At 39.9% G+C, this 18,966-nt stretch overlaps 1 protein-coding gene across 1 annotated transcript in view; it reads left to right on the top strand.

Moving 5' to 3' along the window:
* Positions 1–18,281, top strand: part of LOC101341804 (transmembrane protein 192) — a 32,468-nt gene extending 14,187 nt beyond the window's left edge. The window contains exons 4-6 of the mRNA XM_023725467.1: positions 307–441; positions 3,895–3,997; positions 14,143–18,281. Of these exons, the coding sequence (XP_023581235.1) occupies positions 307–441; positions 3,895–3,997; positions 14,143–14,281 (377 nt within the window). The 3' untranslated portion in view covers positions 14,282–18,281. The remainder of the gene's footprint in view (positions 1–306; positions 442–3,894; positions 3,998–14,142) is intronic.
* Positions 18,282–18,966: the final 685 nt, after the last annotated feature.

Raw genomic sequence — 18,966 nt, 5'->3', positions numbered from 1 at the left:
AGGAGACCCAAAGAAATGTCATTGTTAATAATTCTACAAAGCAAAAAAAGTCATTCCTTAGTGGTTGAGAAAGTTCAGAGTCTTTTATATTTGATGGTGTGGCGTCATGAACTCTTAGATGCATTTTTTTTTCCCTCAAAAGCTTAGCTGGTTTTGGTTTTTATCCTTTGACTTCCTCCACTGCTAAGTATGACTTGTTCTGTGTGCGTGTGTGTGCACGCGTGTGTGCCTGTGTGTGCGTGCCTGTGTGTGTGTGCGTGTCAGTGCTGGGCTCTGGCTAACACTGATCATGTTTCTCCTCGCCAGGCAACACGGCGCTTCTCCTCATATTGTGCATTCAGCATTCCTTCCCCCAGCCCAGTGATTTGTATCTTGACTTCATCCTGTCCGTCCTGGCCCTGGAGCTGATCTGTTCTCTGACATGTCTGCTCATGTACACAGGTGAGAATCACAACAGAGCTGGCCTTGTAAAGAGCTTTACCTGCTTCATTTCCTGCCAGTTTGAAGCTTAGCCTTTTGTCTTAGGGACAGGGACGTTTTTCTTTGGAGCTGAGAACCTGTTTAGTGCCTGCATCTCTCCTTGCTAACCGCATCCAGACTTCTCTAATTTCAAACCAGCAGAAAGATAAAATCGCCAGTGAGTTCCATTTTGAAATGTCTGTCATCACCAAATTTTTGTCAACTAAAGTGAAGTCTTTTTGTTAAAAAACAAAAGAAAAAGTAAAGTTTTGCTTCCCCAAAGGCAGCTGAAGTGTAAGTCTGGCATTTAAAATGAAAACTAAATAATACGTGAACAAATAAATTATACCCACAAACCTGTGTTTACCCCAAGCTTGCTTTGGGTAAACGGTTTCACAACTCACTTCTTCCTAAGTTTATGGCTGCCTGAGCCTTGTTTCTTTCACAAAACCTTCCCTGGTGAGACCAACGTAGGCTTCAGGTATGTTAACAGGAAAAATAATCTGGGAGGGTACATTAACAGAAGAAAAATTCAAGCTCTGGAGAAATTTAGATTTCATTCCTGCTGGGTCATTAACACGTAATGAAATCAGTCCGTGATAGCAGCTAACTCGGTGGCAGTGAATAATACTTGTTTTGTGACAGTAAAATGCCTCGTATATCCAGATGACCGTTTGGAAGGAGATCCTTTTTCTAGTTATCAAGGAAGAAGTCATGTGGGTCTTAGCTTGTGTTTGTTTTTTTTTTATTTCTTGTGTGTCTCCTTGTGGCCAGAGAAGGGTATTCAGAGTGTGAGTGGACTGACTAGATTGTCACTTGGAATAAATATGACTGATCTGTCATTCTTCATTGACTTTTATAACTTTGTACTCATCAGCTAACAATTAGCAAAATTAGGTAGAGGATTCAAAAAAAAAAAAAAAGAAGAAGAAAGGGCGAGTGCATACCACCCAGTTAACTTTATAGAAAAGAATGAGACTTTAGTTTTAAAGTAACGGTAATTGTTTAGTACATAGGAAAGCGCTCAGTACTTCAACAAAGTATCAGAAACAAATTATCTTGTTGAGACCAGTTCCATTCTGTGATATTTTATGTCTGTTAGTTGAATTGTGATTAGTGGTTAGAGTTTAGATTGGAGCATATATTCGTTTACTATGTCACTTTATAGTATTTGTGCAATTGTTATTTACTGCAAGGTGTGCAGGCCTTCAGTAGAGTATCAGGTAGATAACTTTTTAAAGTCTGTCCTGTAATACCTGTATAATGCTCTGTGACATGGAAGGAGGTGACAGCTGTATTCCAAAGATCATGTGAATGTCACCACGTCAATCAGAGGAAGTTTATGTGGTTAAAATGTGTCCAAGATTTTTTTCTCTAGGATTCACTCTGGTATTTGTGAAGGATTTGCTTTAGCATTTAAAATTCATCATAGTGTAAAATAAGACGAGTACTGATTAAAAACAAAAGACAAAAAACTGAGTCCATTGAAAAAGAGGCAACGGGAGCAGATGTCCCAGGAGGCCGGAGAGGAACTGATTTTTATGTTTGGGCACAAATGGGTTCGTTACATGATACCCAAACGTGAACAAAAAAAAGAATTTTGTTTTAGTATACAGCATTTATATTAATCATTTGTCTTCCTAAACTAGAAAGAATTGCTTTGGTCCATCGTCAGAGAATTTATTTACATTAATTTTTAAATGTTTAATTTGAATAAAATGCACTATTAAATATTGTCTTTTTAACTCTCAAATCAATGTGCTCCTTAATGTAAGTGATAATTGTTAATTCAGGCTTGCAAATTAAATAGAGATGATTTATATAGGAAAGATTTACAGCTATTACAATTATTTTAAATTTACTTAGTGCAGGCTTTCTGCAAATACTGAATTTTTTCCGAAGGTTTAAGTGTAACTGTTTTTCCTCCACATTTACAATAATGTGCTTACTTTTAAAATTATAGTGTGCCTTTAAATGTACCATTTGCTCTGACAGGAGAGAATTTAGGGAGTAACTTCTAGGGACAAATGTTCCTTTGTTCACTCTGTCACAGATAATTTAAGCCTGGTTCCCCAACACCTGCATTTTTCTTGCTTTCCTTTACTAAAAAAATATTGTAAAAGATAGCTCATTTTAGTAACGTTGGTAGTGGCTTTTAGGACATGATTCTCTGATACAGTGTTTCTAACTTAAACGGGACCAATTTATTTGCGTTGTAAGTGGTTAATCTCTACAGCTAACCAAAATGAACTCCTCTTAGTGAACGTTAATATGCATGTGTACTTCTAGAGGGAAGAGATACGTGAAATAAAATTTGAAACAGTTTCATGATAATAAATCTGATTAGTTTTCCATTCATTTGAAAATCGGCAAATGAATCAGTAAACGATTGCCACCTACTTACTGGCCGTCCAGCCGCCGGTAGAGCTGCCCTGAAGTTGTCGGAGCTTCAGCACAGAATGAAGGAAAGTGTAAACAGTGAACAAACCCACCTGTCCTTTTTAATATTTTGATGGTGTCCCATGGACGCAAGTGGAAGATTCTTATTCCATGTGGTTTGTATCAGTGTTACTGCCTGACCCGCGATCTGAAAAATGCTGAGTCCATCCAATTTAATTTATTTTAAAAATGCAAAGATGAGTCTGAAAGGTGGACTTTTTTTTATATTGTCAGACCATGGGTATGTTTTTTATTTCTGACTGTTGTACTTTAATACCACATAACTGGTATTCTCTCCAGTCCAAGAAATTTTTATGTCTAAGAGATGAATATGCTCTAAGGTGCTTCATTTATTTAGAAATCATCATGTGGAAGAAACCACTTTAGGGAGATAATACGTGAACACGAGCGACTCGAGCTGGATTCCCCAGCAGCTCTCGCATATAACACTTGTTGCTCATCCTCATCTTCTTCAGCCTTCCATTGACATTTGACGCTTGATCTGGGCTCCCCACGTCCCTTTTCTCATCTCCTGCCTCACTGGCTGCTGTCTTCATGCCTAGCAGAGAGGCCTGGCGCATAGTAGGCTTTACAGTGTTTGAGTTCATTGCTGTCGTCAGGTGCCATCAGGTCGGTTGCGACTCACAGCGACCCTGCGTCCAACAGCTCGAAACACTGCCTGGTCCTGCGCCCTCCTCACAGTCCTTGTTGTGTTTGAGCCCATTGTTGCAGCCACTGCATCAGTCCGTCTTGTTGAGGGTCTTCCTCTTTTTCACTGACCGTCTGCTTTACCAAGCATGATGTCCTTCTCCAGGGACTGGTCCTTCCTGATAACATGTCCAAAGTTGGTATGATATGTACCTGTTCATTCACTTTATGAAGCAATTTTATGCATATAAATTTATTTGTAAATAGCCAATTAATATAGTTTGAATAATTGAAAACAACATTTTTCATAATCAGATAGTCTGACTAATAATGGTTTTATTATTTTAGTGAAAATCCGAAAATTTAATAAAGCTAAACCAAGGCCTGATGTACTCGAAGAAGAAAAAATCTATGCTTACCCCAGCAGTATTAACTCGGAGACTGGATTCAGGTAAGGTTGTGGGTGGGGAGTAAAAGAAGATTGGAGAGAGAGAATTAAAAGTTTCCCCCTTCCCCCAGAAATCTAGAAACCATTCTACTCCTTGGAGTGTATGACTGTGCTTATGTGCAGTTTATAATTGTGTTTGATGTATTTACTTCCTTTTAGCTGTGCTGAAACAAAGTCTGAATCAGTATACCTGACAGAAAGTAAGATTAACCTCTCAGTTGATTAATCCTTCCTTCTTGAAACACTTTTTTGGTAGGCTTTTATACTATGCTCTCCTGGTTTTTCTCCTTTGATGACCCTTTCCTCTGACTGAGCTTCCAAATACTGGAGTACCAAAGGACCTGCCCTCTCCCTGTTTCTATCCACAGTCTTTCCCTTGGTGATGTCTATGGATTTAAATGTCATCTGTATCTGTTGGGGAGCTCGGGGATAAAAAAAAGTCATAAAAAGCAATGTGAGTACAAAAAGTGAGGCAATTATCAACCCCAGGGAAAACAGAAGGTTGTAAGTTAGAGAAGGGGAGGGTAGTAAGAAGTGAGGCAGGGGACTGCGGTTTTTCATCGTGAACATTGTGTAGTTAGGAATAGTTGACTGGTTTTTTAACTTTGTATGAGAATTAAGTGGTTATAAATAAATAAGTAGATCACATAAATATAGTGAGACTCCCAAACGTGCATCTCCAGCTCTGACTTTTCCTCCAGGGTCTAGACGTGTGTATCTGGCAGTCTCACTAGCCTTCATGTCTCCACTTGGCTATGTAAAATAGATATCTCAACCTTAACGTGTCTTAAACAGAGACCTTTCCCTACCCTCCAGTGGTTGCTCAGGCCAGAAAGGGAGCCGTCATCCTTGACTTCCTTTTCCCTGATTCCAAGTAGTCCATCAGCAAGTCCTGCTGGATCCGTCTCCAAAATATATCCCAAATCCAGCCACCGCTCACCATCTCTTCCCTGGATGTACAAGAGTCACCCTGCAGGTCTCCCTGCCCTGTCTTGGCCCCCTTCAGTCCATCTCCACTTAGCAATACGTATACCAGTGACCTCTATTTTGCCAAATCCAGTGTAAACTGACTCTCAGCCTTTGTATTCGCCTTCTCCGTGACACTGGATGTGGTTAACCACTGCCTGTTTCTCGAAACACGTCCTTCCTGGCTCTTGGAGACACTGTCTTTGTTTCTTCCTCTCCCCTGCCACTCTTTTCCAGTCTTCTCTTTTCCTTCCCAATCCCTAAAGGTTGGTGGGCCCAAAGCTCAGGTCTGGGACCTCTTTTCTTTATCCGTATTATGCCTATCGTCATCTTCATCCAGCCATTGGGTTTAAATAATCCAGAGCACAGTTTGTTCATTAACATCATCTGAATTGGATGCCAGGGTACAAGGAATTAAAGTCAGCAAGTGTGTTTTTTATGAGCTTGAGAAATTGATTCAGTGTCAATACTGATAAACGAGTAAAAAAGGGAAACTATAGATGAAAAGGGGCACTTTTTAAAGCTGAAATAAACATAGTTCAGTTTATTAGCATTTAGTAATGAGTCTCATTTTTGAATTGGCTCTTAGGAAATTGAACTCCTGTTAGGTACAGATAGAAGGTGGTAGTTGGTTAGAAAGCCCGCTCTTAACAGTGTTGACTATGAGGAAGCTTGTTGATTTTCATTACAGTGTGAGATATAAATAATAAGAGACAAGTCCAAGATTCTTCATCTTGGGTTGGTGTCTCTGTCCCAAAGTGTGATCTGATGATAGTTCCAGAATCCTTTGCCGTTGGTTTCTTGAGGCTGGATTATACTCTCTTTGACTCTCAATATGTACAGAACTCATAGAGAGCTGAAGGTATGCTTAGAAGATTTTTTAATCACCTAAAAAAAAATACATATATCTTTGATCAGTTTCCACCATCATGATCTTTATTTTTATTTTGTTTACTCTTTTTTCCTTCATTCCATTCTGAATACAGGTAGTCCCCTACTTACCTATTTCCGTTACTACGAACCACACTTAATGACCATCGCTTTTTTTTTTTTTTACATCTTATTGTTAGTAATATCTACTACATACGGTGTTGCTGTGTGTAATTTGCCGATGTTATTCTCAGATGTTTACTCGCAGATGTTCGATTTTATAATTTATTGTTCAAAACGCTGCCTTAAAGCAGGCTGTGGCCTGGTCTACAGTGAAATTGGTGTTGGTGTCAGGAATTGGATAGAAAGTAGGGCAGTGTTCAACTCTAACAACATACAACAGTTGAACTGTGCATGCGCTTGACAGCCATTAGGACTCAAAATTCATTGTTACGACACTGACGCCGACTTCACTGTAGACCAGGCCTGTGTTATTGTCAGATGCCGTGGAGTTGGTTCTAACTCATAGTGACCCCACGTGCAACAGAATGAAACGCTGCCCAGTCCTGTGCCATCCTCACAATTGTTGCTATGTTTGAGTCCATTGTTGCAGCCACTGTGTCAGTCCAGCTCATTGAGGGTCTTCCTCTCTTTCACTGATTCTCTGCTTTACCAAGTGTCTTAGTCATCTAGTGCCGCCATAACAGAAATACCACAAGTGGATGGTTTTAACGAAGATAAATTTATTTCCTCAGAGTCAGAGTAGGCTAAAAGTCCAAATTCAGGGCGTCAGCTCCAGGGGAAGCCTTTTTCTCTCTCTGTCGGCCTTCTTATCAATGTTCCCCTGGACTAGTTGCTTCTCGGTGCAGGGACCCCAGTCCAAAGGACGCGCTCTGCTCCCGGCACTCCTTTCTTGATGGTATGAGGTCCCCCTGTCTCACTGCTCACTTCTCTCTTTTATATCTCAAGAGATTGCCTCAGGACACAATCCAGTCTTGTAGATCAGGTCCTGCCTTACTAACACAGCTGCCACCCATCCTCCCTCATTAACATCATAGAGGCAGGTTTATAACATACAGGAAAATCACACAGTACCAGGAATCATGGCATAGCCAAATTGATACACACATTTTTGGGGGACATAATTCAAACCATGACACGAAGCATGATGTCCTTCTCCAGGGACTTGTCCTTCCTGATAACACGTCCAAAGTACGAGAGACAAAGTCTCGCCATCCTCACTCCCATGGGGCATTCTGGCTGTACTTCTTCCAAGACAGATTTGTTCATTTTCCTGGCAGTCCATGGGATATCAATATTCTTCGCCAACATCATAGTTCAAAGGCATCAATCCTTCAGTCTTTATTCACTGTCCAGCTTTTACAATGCATATGAGACAATTGAAAATACCATGGCTTGGGTCTGGCATACCTTAGTCCTCAAAGTGACATATTTGCTTTTTAATACTTTAAAGAGGTCTTTTGCAGCAGATTTGCTCAATGCGGTACATTGTTTAATTTCTTGACTGCTGCTTCTATAGGTGTTGATTGTGGATCCAAGAAGAATGAAATTCTTGACAACTTACGTATTTTCCCTGTTTATTATAATGTTACTTATTGGTCCAGTTGTGAGGATTTTTAATGTCTTTACGTTGAGGTGTAAGCCATACAGAAGGCTGTAGTCATTGATCTTCAGTAAGTGCTTCAAGTCCTCTTCACTTTCAGCAAGCAAGTTTGTGTCATCTGCATATTGCAGGTTGTTAATGAGTCCTCCTCCAATCCTGATGCTGCCGCCTTCTTCATATAGTCCCACTTCTCAGATTATTTGCTCAGCATACAGATTGAATAAGTATGATGAAAGGATACAACCCTGACACACACCTTTCCTGATTTTAAACCACACTGTATCCCCTTGTTCCATTCAAGTGACTGCCTCTTGGCGTATGTACAAGTTCCTCAATGAGCACAATTAAGTGTTCTGGAATTCCTATTCTTCACAGTGTTACCCATAATTTGGTATAATCACACAGTTGCATGCCTTTGGCTACTCAATAAAACACACGTAAACATCTTCTGGTATTCTCTGGTTTCAGCCAAGATCTGTCCTCTTCTGAATCCGGCTTGAATTTCTGGCAGTTGCCTGTTGTACTGCTGCAACTGCTTTTGAATGATCTTCAGCAGAACTTTACTTGGGTGTGGTATTAATGACATTGTTTGATAATTTCTACATTCTGTTGGATCACCTTTCTTTGGAATGGGCACAAATATGGATTTCTTCCAACTGGCTGCCAGGTAGCTGTCTTCCAAATTTCTTGGCATAGATGAGTGAGCACCTCCAGTATTGCATCTGTTTGCTGAAACATCTCAATTGGTATTCTGTCAATTCCTGGAGGCTTGTTTTTCACCAGTGCCTTGGACTCCTTCCTTCAGTACCATCAGTTCTTGATCATATGTTACCTCCTGAAATGTTCTTCCCTTTTGATTTTCTAACTCCAAGTCTTTACACGTTTCTTTATAATACTTTACTTTGTCTTCTCGAGCTGCCCTTTGAAATCTTCTGTTCAGCTCTTCTACTTTGTCATTTCTTCTGCTCACTTTAGCTACTCTACATTCAAGAGAAGGTTTCAGAGTCTCTTCTGACATCCAGTTTGGTCTTTTCTTTCCTTCCTGTCTTTTTAATTAACTTTTGCTTTCTTCATGTATGATGTCCTTGATGTCGTTCCACAGTTTGTCTGGTCTTTGGTCATTAGTGTTCAATGCTTCAAATCTATTCTTGAGATGGTCTCCAAATTCAGGTGGGATATACTCAAGGTAGTACTTCGGCTCTCGTGGATTTGTTTTAATTTTCTTCAGCTTCATCTTGAACTTGCATATGAGCAGTTGATGATCTGTTTGGCAGTCAGCCCCTGGCCTTGTTCTAACTGGAGATTTTGAACTTCTTTATTGTCTCTTTCCACAGATGTAGTTTTATTCCTGTGTATTCCATCTGGTGAGGTCTGCGTGTATAGTCACCATTCATGTTGCTGAAAAGTGGTATTTGCAACGAATAAGTCATTGGTCTTGCAGAATTCTATCATGGAATCTCTGGTGGTGTTTCTATCACCAGGGCCATGTTTTCCAGCTACTGATCCTTCTTCTTTGTTTCCAACTTTCGGATTCCAGTCACAGGTAGTTATCAATGCATCCTGATCACATGTTTGATCAGTTTCAGACTGCAGAAGTTGGTAAAAATCTTCAGTTTCTTCGTCTTTGACCTTTGTGGTTAGTGAGTAAATTTGAATGATAGTCATATTAACTGGTCTTCCTTAGAGGTGTATGGATATTATCCTGTCACTGACAGCGTTGTACTTCAGGGTAGATCTTGAAGTGTCCTTTCTGACGATGAATGCAACGCCGTTCCTCTTCAATCTGTCATTCCCAGCATAGTGGACCATAGGATTGTTTGATTCAAAACAGCCAATACCAGTCCATTTCAGCTCACGAATGCCTACAATATTGATCTTTATGCGTTCCATTTCATTATTAAAGACTTCCAATTTTCCTAGAGTCATACTTCATACATTCCATTTTCTGATTATTAGTGGATGTTTGCAGCTGTTCTCATTTTGAGTCATGCCATATCAGCAAATGAAGGTCCCGAAAGCTTGGCTCCATCCGCGTCATAAAGGTCAACTCTACTTTGAGGAGGCAGCTCATATCCAGTTGTTTTTTGAGTTCCTTCCAGCCTGAGGTGCTCATCTTCTGGCAGCGTATCGGACAATGTTCCGCTGCTGTTCATAAGATTTTCACTGGCCAGTTTTTTCAAAAATACACCGCCAAGTCCTTCCTAGCCTGTCTTAGTCTGGAATCTCCACTGAAACCTCTCTACCGTGGGTGACTCTGCTGGTATTTGAAGTACTGGTGGCGTAGCTTCCAGCATCACAGCAAGACCATGCCCATAGCTTGATCTTATTTAGTGTTTCATACCGTAAGAAGCATCAGTTGTTAATTTGAAGCCAGGTTGTTCAGGTTTCTCTGACTGTAACACCTGCACTGCTTATACCCCCAACAATATGTCTAGCAAAAGAAGTCATGCCAGTAAAAGTTCTAATCTAAAACAGAAGGTGAGGCAGCCTCTGGACATGGGTAAAAAGACGAAGATCATTAAGGCCCATGATAATGGAAAGAAAGTCGGTAAAATAGCACGTGAGGACGGACTGTCTCATTTGACAGTTTTGACAATCATTAAGGATAAGAATAGGATTTTGGAGGCAGTTAAAGGAGATACTGGCATAAAATCGACAGTTTAACAAAGAAGAGGCAAGGGCCAATCCACAAGATGGAGAAGCTGTTGATGATTTGGATAGAAGACCAAATCCAGAAGAGGATTCCTGTGAGTTTACTGACAGTTCAGACCAAAGGTGCAGCCTCTTTGAAAACCTGGAGGAACAGGAAGGAGAAGATTACCTGCAAGTCCTTTAAGGCCAGCGAGGGCTGGTTTTATCACTTCAGATGCAGGTCTGACTTAGATACTGTGTGTATAACTCGGGAAGCAGGAAGTGCAGGTGTTGAAGCTGTGGAAAAATTCAATGCTGAGCTGGACGAGATAAGAGTATCTTCCAGAGCAAATTTTCAACATGGACAAAATGGGCTTGTTTCACAAAGAGGTGAAGATGCCTGATTTCAAGGCATTTAAAGACAGAATCATGCTGTTGCTTGGAGGAAATGCTGCTGGATTGAAATTAAAACCTTATCTTGTTTACCGTTCTGACAACCCTGAGCATTCAAAATAAGCTGCTGGTCTACTACAGGAGTGACTCGAAGGCCTGGATGATGATTGTGTTATCTGAAGACTGGTTTTTAAATTGTTTCATCCCAGAAGTGGGTGCCTACTGCCTTGAAAAGAACATTGCCTTCAAGATTCTGTTGCTACTTGATAATGCCCCAGGACACCCTCCTCACACAGATGATCTAAATCAAGATGTGAAAGTGGTGTATCTACCTCCCAATAGGACATCTGTGATTCAGCCTATGGATCAAGGTGCAGTCCCCACCCTCAGGGCGTACTACCTATGGACTGCGTTTGCTCAGACAATAGCTGCAGCAGATGGAGATATGATAACGACTCAATTTCTGGAAGAATTATAATTTCTTCAGTGTATCTGGAACATTGCATCTTCCTGGGAAGAAGTTACAGGAAAATGCATGCAGTGGATGTATATGGAAAAAATCGCTGAGTTATGTGACCACACTCCAAGCATTTGATCAGGATAACATGATGGAAGAGATCAGTGGAAAAATCGTCCATACGACAAGGTTGCTGAATTTAGAACTTGATATTGCCGATGTGGAACAGCTCCTAGATCATGAAGAAGGGGGATTGACAGGTCAGGACTTAATGGATTTTTAAGAGGAAAGAAATGCTGAAGAAGAAAGAAAGAATGAGGGAGAGGAAGGAGAGAAATTGTCAATAAAATTTTACAGTGAAAGGATTACCTGAAGTTTTTTCTAAACTAAATCAGGTGATTCAGTTGCTTAAAAACATGGACCCAAACCCTGACCGCTTTGCTAAAGTTGACAGGCAGATTCTGGAAGCAGTGAGATGTTACCACAAAATATATGAAGAAAAAAAGAAAAGGACCATACAGACAACTCTCACTAATTATCTGACTAGAAATGTCATCCCCACACCCAGGGATAATCCAGATGTTCCACAACTTTCCACAAATGGAGTCATTACCACAACTGACAGAATGCCAACGTCGTCCAGCTCTTCTTCATGGAGTAAATTTTTATGATTTGTGTATTTTTTTATGTATGAAAATATATCTGTAAGTTTATATGTAATGTTTCCAACCCCCAAAGAGAAATAAAGATCAGATTTATGAAGGTACTGATAATAAAAGGCAGTTATAATGAAAAAAACAAAATGAGGTATTTGACTTACGTCAGAACCTACTCACGACTGAGCTGTTGGACTAGAACTGCATCGTAAGTCGAGGACTACCTGTATAGGAATAATTTATGTCAATACTTAGTTTATTTATCCTTTAATCTTAAGATTTTTATGAAATGCGTCTTTGAAAATGCATCTTAGTTTGAAAATTTGAATGAACTTCCACTTAAAGAAGGTGGATCAAGCCACATGTTTATCTCTTCATCCTCCCGAGATCCCCAAAATAATAGTGAAGGAGGAAAAATGGCCACCCTGTCCACATTAACAGAGAAACTGGAAGAGAGAGGGGCCGTCAGTGGATGGGTGACTCTTAAAAATATATAGGCTAAGGAACACTGATGAAAAATGGAGTCCTAGAGGTAGTCATCGTCTTTGAGGAACCCCTGGAGGGTTTGGAATTCAGAAATAAATGGAACGCCATTGGGAGTGAGACACAGGGCAGGGAACAGGAAGATTAATTAATACTATGTAGGTGTTGACACCACTCACAGCATACCCCTCCCCAGTTCCATCAAGATCACCTCAAAACCTTCATACTGATAATTTTTATCAATGAGTAGCTTCACTCAGAAAACGGGAGAGGAAGGGAATTACTAGGTCTTGACACATAATAAGTGCTAATGTTTGTTGTTGTAATAACAAACATTACTCTCAGAAGTCCAGAGAGTTTAGATGACTTATGAAGGTCACATGGCCTGTGAGTGGCAGAGTCAGAAATGGAGTTCAAGCAGTCTGTTTCCAGAGCCCACACTTGTAACCATTATGCTAATATACATAACTACTTAAATATATATTTTTTCTCTTAGGCCCATTCTGTGCATAGTATTCTGCACCTTGAAAATGTTTCCATTTCAACATATGTAGAATATACAAGGAAAAATGTTATTTCTTTAGTGTCTAGGGTCTTAAAAGCTAGCAAGTGGCCATCTAAGATGCATCAATTGGTCCCAACCACCTGGAGTAAAGGAGAATGAAGAACACCAAAGACACAAGGAAAGTACGAGCCCAAGAGACAGAAAGGGCCACATTAACCAGAGACTTCATCAGCATGAGACCAGAAGAAGTAGATGGTGCCCAGCTACCACCAATGACTGCCCTGACAGGGAACGCAATGGAGAGTCCCAGATGGAGTAGGAGAAAGGTGGGGTGCAGATCTCAAATTCTAGTAGGAAGACCAGATTTAATGGTCTGACTGAGACTGGAGGAACCCCAGAAAGCATGGCCCCTGGATTCTCTGTCAGCCCAGAATGAAAACAATTTCCGAGGCCAACTCTTCAGACAGGGATTGGACTGGACTGTGGGACATAAAGTGATACTCATGAGGAGTGTGCCTCTTAGCTCAAGTAGATACAAGAGACCAAATGGGCAGCTTCTGTCCGGAGGTGAGATGGGAAGGCAGAGAGGGTTAGGAGCTGGTTGAATGGACATGGGGAATCGGGTGGAAAGGGGGAGTGTGCTGTCACAGTATGGGGAGAGCAATTAGAGTCACATAACAATGTATAAATTTTTGTATGGGAAGAATTTAAAAAAATGTTATTTCTTTAAATGTCTTTTTTGAACAGGTTATTTTTAGTCACAACGTTCAAAATTCATCTGGTACATTTTTATCGTTATTAGTTATCCTTGTCACCATTCCTTATGCTGATACCTTAAATTAATGGAAGGAAATTCAAAACAATTTATAGATATTACTTCCGAGGGATGAGACCAAAGTGGGCTGTGTGAGTGGTGTAGGAAGGAATTAGGGGAAGAATTTTATACTCTTACTATTTTAATTTGTTTTATATGCAGAAACAAAGACGATGCATGCTTTTTGAAATGCCTGTCATGGTCAGAATTTTTTTTTTTTAATTTTTTTTTTATTGTACTTTCGATGAAGGTTTACAGAACAAATAGTTTCTCGTTAAACAGTCAGTACACATATTGTTTTATGACATTGGTTAACAACCTGATGACATGCCAGCATTCTCTGTTCTCGACCTTGGAGGCAGAGTCATCTTTTTTAATGATAGATCATCACTTGATTATTCAATGAGCTTTATCTTACCATTTCTATCAATCACTTAGATTCCATTATCATACTCTAACAAATTAGAATCCTTCCTATAAAAAGTGATAATGGTCTTTTTGAAGTATTAAGAGTTGTGTAATTCTTTTCTTAATTTTAAATTGAAATGTATAGATTTGTTTTAAAAGAGGAAGTTACTAACATTGGCCACGAAAGAACCTCATTTTGGAAAATTTCCCTGGCTTAGAACCTCTAAGAAAAAGTAACAAATATAATGTACTGCACTGAAAATTGGTGTGGACCTGTTTGCAAAGAGATTAATGAGTATTGGCGAATATGTGTAACCCATTCATATCTTCACTATTTGCAGGACTATTTCGAGTCTAGAAGAAATTGTTGAAAAGCAAGGAGACATAATAGTATACCTGAAGCGACACAACGCACTGTTGAGTAAGCGATTGTTGGCTCTCACTTCCTCTGACCTCGGCTCTCAGCCAGGTAGAGTGTGAGATGCTCAGAGTCATCACAGCAATTGCAAGAAGCATCCAGAGAAATTTAAGACCGACTGACTGCCTGACAAGCTGCCATAGGGAATTGCAGCTTTTGCTGAATAACATTTTACAATTTATGTTGGAAACCTGGATTTGGTTCTCACCTGCGTGGCTGTTCAGTGTGTAGGTCCTGTGAATCGTTTGAGAGGCACTTTGTAGAAACCTTGTTGACTGGGAGAGAATATCTGTTTTGCACATTTTGAGATGATTTAGCTCCTTGGTTTGTCCTAGAGTCAGAGATAGAGTTTAAACGTCTCCACGGCCAACAGTTCTTCCACATGACCTTAAGACCCATTGCCGTTGGGTTGATTCCGGCTAAGGTGACCCCATGTTTTAGAACCCTGTAATAATTTGGCTAATTATGGAGGAAGTCCGATGTGACAGTCTATTTCGAACAGGGTTTTGATCAGTTCTTTCCACTTCTAAACCAATGAGAGAAGTCATTATTTTGTATGGTTAATGTGTTTATTTCTACAGAACCTTATGTATTTTATGTGCTTATGTCTATTGGATGACGGCTTGGCCCAGGTTGTTTTCGTGAAGAATGTCCTTGCTGTAGGACTGAGGGTCTCATTAGGTGATTTACTATGTAAACGCCTACAGTTTTCCATTCTTCAGAAATAAAATTTGAAGATTACATGGACTGGTGTTAGACGAAACAGTGTTGCCTGTTCCATTGGCAGCACCTTCCGTTGGCAATAGCTGAAGAATTCAGAGAAGAATTGACAACTTTGTCTTTCTTTTTGCCCTTCTTCAAGAAGTTGCCATGTATTTCAGTGCTGGCCTTACCTTGGTTGGGTCAGTAAGTTCAGTATGATTTTAAGTCTGTCTAAAAAGAAAAAAGGAGCCCTGAGGACACAATGGTTAAGCGCTTGGCTGTTAGCCGCAAGGTTGGCAGTTCAAACCCATCCAGTGGCTCCACAGGAGAAAGACCTGGTGGTCTGCTTCCGTAAAGACCGAAGCCTGGAAAACCCTTCAATACATATGACAGTTCACTCTGTCATACGGGATGGCTTGTGAGTCGAACATTGACTCGGTGGCACCCAACAACAACAAAAAAGAAAAAAAAGACACCCTGTTTAGTCTTGGATTATATTTAAACATTGCGATAGGAATAAAATATTATATCAATTTAGTAAGGGTATTAAATATATCTACTTCTCTGGATCAAGTGAAGTAAGTAGTTTTATGAGTAAATGGCATCTCTCTCCAGTGTTCTCATGTACCACTTCTGTTTACTAATTTGCTATCAGCACCTTTACCTGCTACCTTAGAAATAACTTGTGGTTGAAAGCTTAGTATGGGAGAAGGGATATCTGTAATCAGGTAGCTGTTGACCTGTTTCGGTCATTAGCTGAGTACTCAATATTCGATGTGAAAGTTTCCTGCTAAGATAAAGGGGATTGTGTGTCACCTGCCAGTGATACAGCTGAATCCCCCAAAATCACAATATTCACAAGCTAAAGCCACAGTTGTATTTTTGAAGTTCAGATGGTATCCAGGTTTCCTGACTTCTCCTCCCCTCTCTCCCTCGCTCTCTTCCTTCCTCTCTTCCTTTCCCTGTAATACATATGTCTCAAAGCCATTACCTTCTCTGGAAATCTGTTTCTGTGTTCTGGAAGAACCTATATACTTTGCCTGCAGCTGTTTTTCTTTTCAAAAGGAGAACATGGGTAGTAGATGATTAATTCTTCAGTTTGGATCTAGAATCAGTTTCTAAGATTGATGGGATAAACTTTGGTTTACAGAGAAAGGAATAGCCGTTAGGATACTCAGGTTCTGATGTGATACAGTATGTGTAATCACCAACACTTCTTTCTAAACTCAATAGTGAACATTTCAAAAAATAAATGAAAATCAAACTAAGTATCAGGAACTAGGAAGCACCAAATGAACAAAACAGGCATTTAACTGTTACGCATTTTATACACCAGGCAAGCACTGTGCTATCCCTGTAGATACAGAAATTAATGAGACAGACTCTGGCCTGGAGCTTATATTCTAAGGAAGGAGAGGTGCGGGATTTCTAGGCTCTGTGTAAGTGAAATAATGGCAGCAAACCCAAGGTCCTATAGGCACTCCAGGTCAAAGAGTACCCTAGGGGGTAGAGAGTTTTAGTTATTCCAGGCAAATTAATGAGTAGAGAAGCAAGGCAAGGCTACAAAGGACTGCAAGCAGTATGTATAGCTTGAACCAAAAGTGTGAGGCAAGACATGAGCAGAGAGGTGGACAGGGTCAGATGCTGGAGGGCCTTGATGCTGTGCCGAGGAGCCTGTACTTTATCCTTTTGGTCGTGGGACCCACTGAAGGGTTTCAAGCAACGGAGTGACAGATTTAGGAGAATCAGATTGCAGTACAATGTCGAGGAAAGATGGGAAGCAGAAACGTGTCCCTGAGCTGGAGCAGATGTAGTAATATTTTATTATATGTATATGTGTGTGTGTGTGTGTGTGTATATATATATATTTATATAGTGTTAATTTTGGGACTTTATTTAAATGGCAATAGCATCATGGCTTAGAAACTTCTAAGTTCATTTTTTTAAAAAATTGGTAATGGAAAGTACAGAGAAGAAAAAAGTTATTTGAAATCCCACTACCAGGGATTATACCAATTTATACTGCTTGTTCTATGCAGTCATCAATCATGGCTGTTATCAATCTTTTTAACCATAGCTTGTCTGATGGATTAAAAAAAATAATGTCATTGTTTCAAATTTCATTTCTTTAAGTACGAATGAAGTTGAGCTTTTTTTCCCCATAGTTTTCGGCTTTTCATAAATGTTTTGTGATGCGTGTATTCAAGTCCTTTGCTTATTATTCTCCTGGGATATTTTTCTTTTTCTCAAAAAATGTTATCTTCCCTTATGCGTATATTAAGGATAGTCCTCAGTTTGTATATGTTGGAAATATTTCCTAGTTTGTTTTGGGTTCTTTTTGCAATTTACTCCTCAAACACTGCGGTTCAATATCTACCTCCTGCAACACAGGTGAACAAGTTCACACCAGTGAGTCCCTAAATGCCACATCGGGTATCTTCTTGTCACTTGAGAGCCACCAGTGACTTGAGTGAATTTTAATACCAGGCTTCTGCTGTAGGCCCCTTTCTTTCTACCAGGATTCAAACCAAAGTTTTATTTGAATCAAGTTAACTCTTTCTCCTTTTTTATTGCTACCCACCCCCACAGTTTCCACTAAGGAAACACTGCAGCCTTGTTTTTTAAAGAAATGATGTAGCTGTATATGGACCAACACGAAACTCGAATGTATTGTTAAGTGAAAACGGCAGGTTGTTGAATGAATATATATGTATAATGTGAGACCTTCTACTTAGGTTAAACAATGAAGTGTGTGTGTGTAAACTGATAGAAATAGATCCAGAAGAATGTAGGACAAATGTAGCATAGTTCACACCGGGAAGGGCGTATGACTGTGGAGTAGGAGAATGAGAGGTGGAGAGGTTGAGCAAGGGGAGGAAAATAAAATCAAGGGACTTTGGGCTTTTTATTCTGCTTCTGTATTATTTTTTACAATGACTGTATTACTTTCTAATTAATAAATGTTCAACATATATTAAATTTTAAAATTTAAGTTACAACTCTACATGGAGTACAACTTTTTAAAATAATAAATGTCAGATATACAAAGGGAAACCGGGTATTTGTAAGTAAAGATGGTAGATGGATTGAGCATACAGATTTATTATTGCTTCCTCCTATAACCCCACTAAAATGATGGTAAAGAATTTTTGAAGGCATATATTCACAATGCCTAGAGAAGAAGAAACAACTGTAAAAAATGGAGCGATTATATAGCAGCAAAACACTCCATAGCGTTGCCAGTCCTCCTCAAAATGTGATCTGTGGTCATCCCCAAGCTGCTACCAGTCCATGAGGGGTAAGGGCCTGTGCCAGAATGTAAATCAACGCTATCACTAAGCATTGCTTAGACCAGCTTTTTTTTTTCCTCATAAGATTTCTCAGTGAAGGAAGCAGTGTGTTGGTTTACATTCTGATGCAAGCTCCTTATCTTCTTGAGGATGGGTAACAGAAGACTGGCTACTTTGAGTACCGCTGATCTATATTAACTGTTTCTAGGTCCTCTCCTCAGATTCTCTCTTAAACTCACTTCTATCTGGCTTTTGCCTACACTGCTTCAATGAAAACACTGTTACATCAGAAACTTTCACATAGTAAACAGTTCTCAGCCCTCATTGTCATTCCATCCTTGATATCCTTTCTTGGCTTGGCTTCCAGGTCACCACAATCTTTCGGTTTTCTTCCTACCTCATTGGTGATTTCTTCTCAATATCCTTTGCTGTTTCCTCTTTTTCTATACCCGTTTTTAAAATTTATGTTCAGTAAAATTCACTCTTAGTATGCAGTTCTATGGCTTTTGAAAAATAAGCAGATAAAGTCACATAACCAGTAAGTAACACAGTTGTAATGGGTTAAGACTTTGGGGATATTGGGAAGGGGTGAATGTATTTTGTGTGAGCCCTGGCATATGAACACCACCTGGAGGATGGAGCTCTTAGGACTCCTGTCAGGGCTGCCGTGACCACCATTGGGCTGTGAATGAAGGCCCAAACTAAGAGGGCTTTTCTTCAGGAAGGTTTCGCTCTTCAGGTTCTGTCCAGTGAGA

This window comes from Trichechus manatus, unplaced genomic scaffold (genome assembly GCF_000243295.1).
Source record: "Trichechus manatus latirostris isolate Lorelei unplaced genomic scaffold, TriManLat1.0 scaffold00315, whole genome shotgun sequence".
NCBI classification, from domain to species: Eukaryota; Metazoa; Chordata; class Mammalia; order Sirenia; family Trichechidae; genus Trichechus; species Trichechus manatus.
The sequence above is the reverse complement of the archived record's forward strand: the minus strand, read 5'-3'. Positions and strand labels throughout refer to the sequence as shown.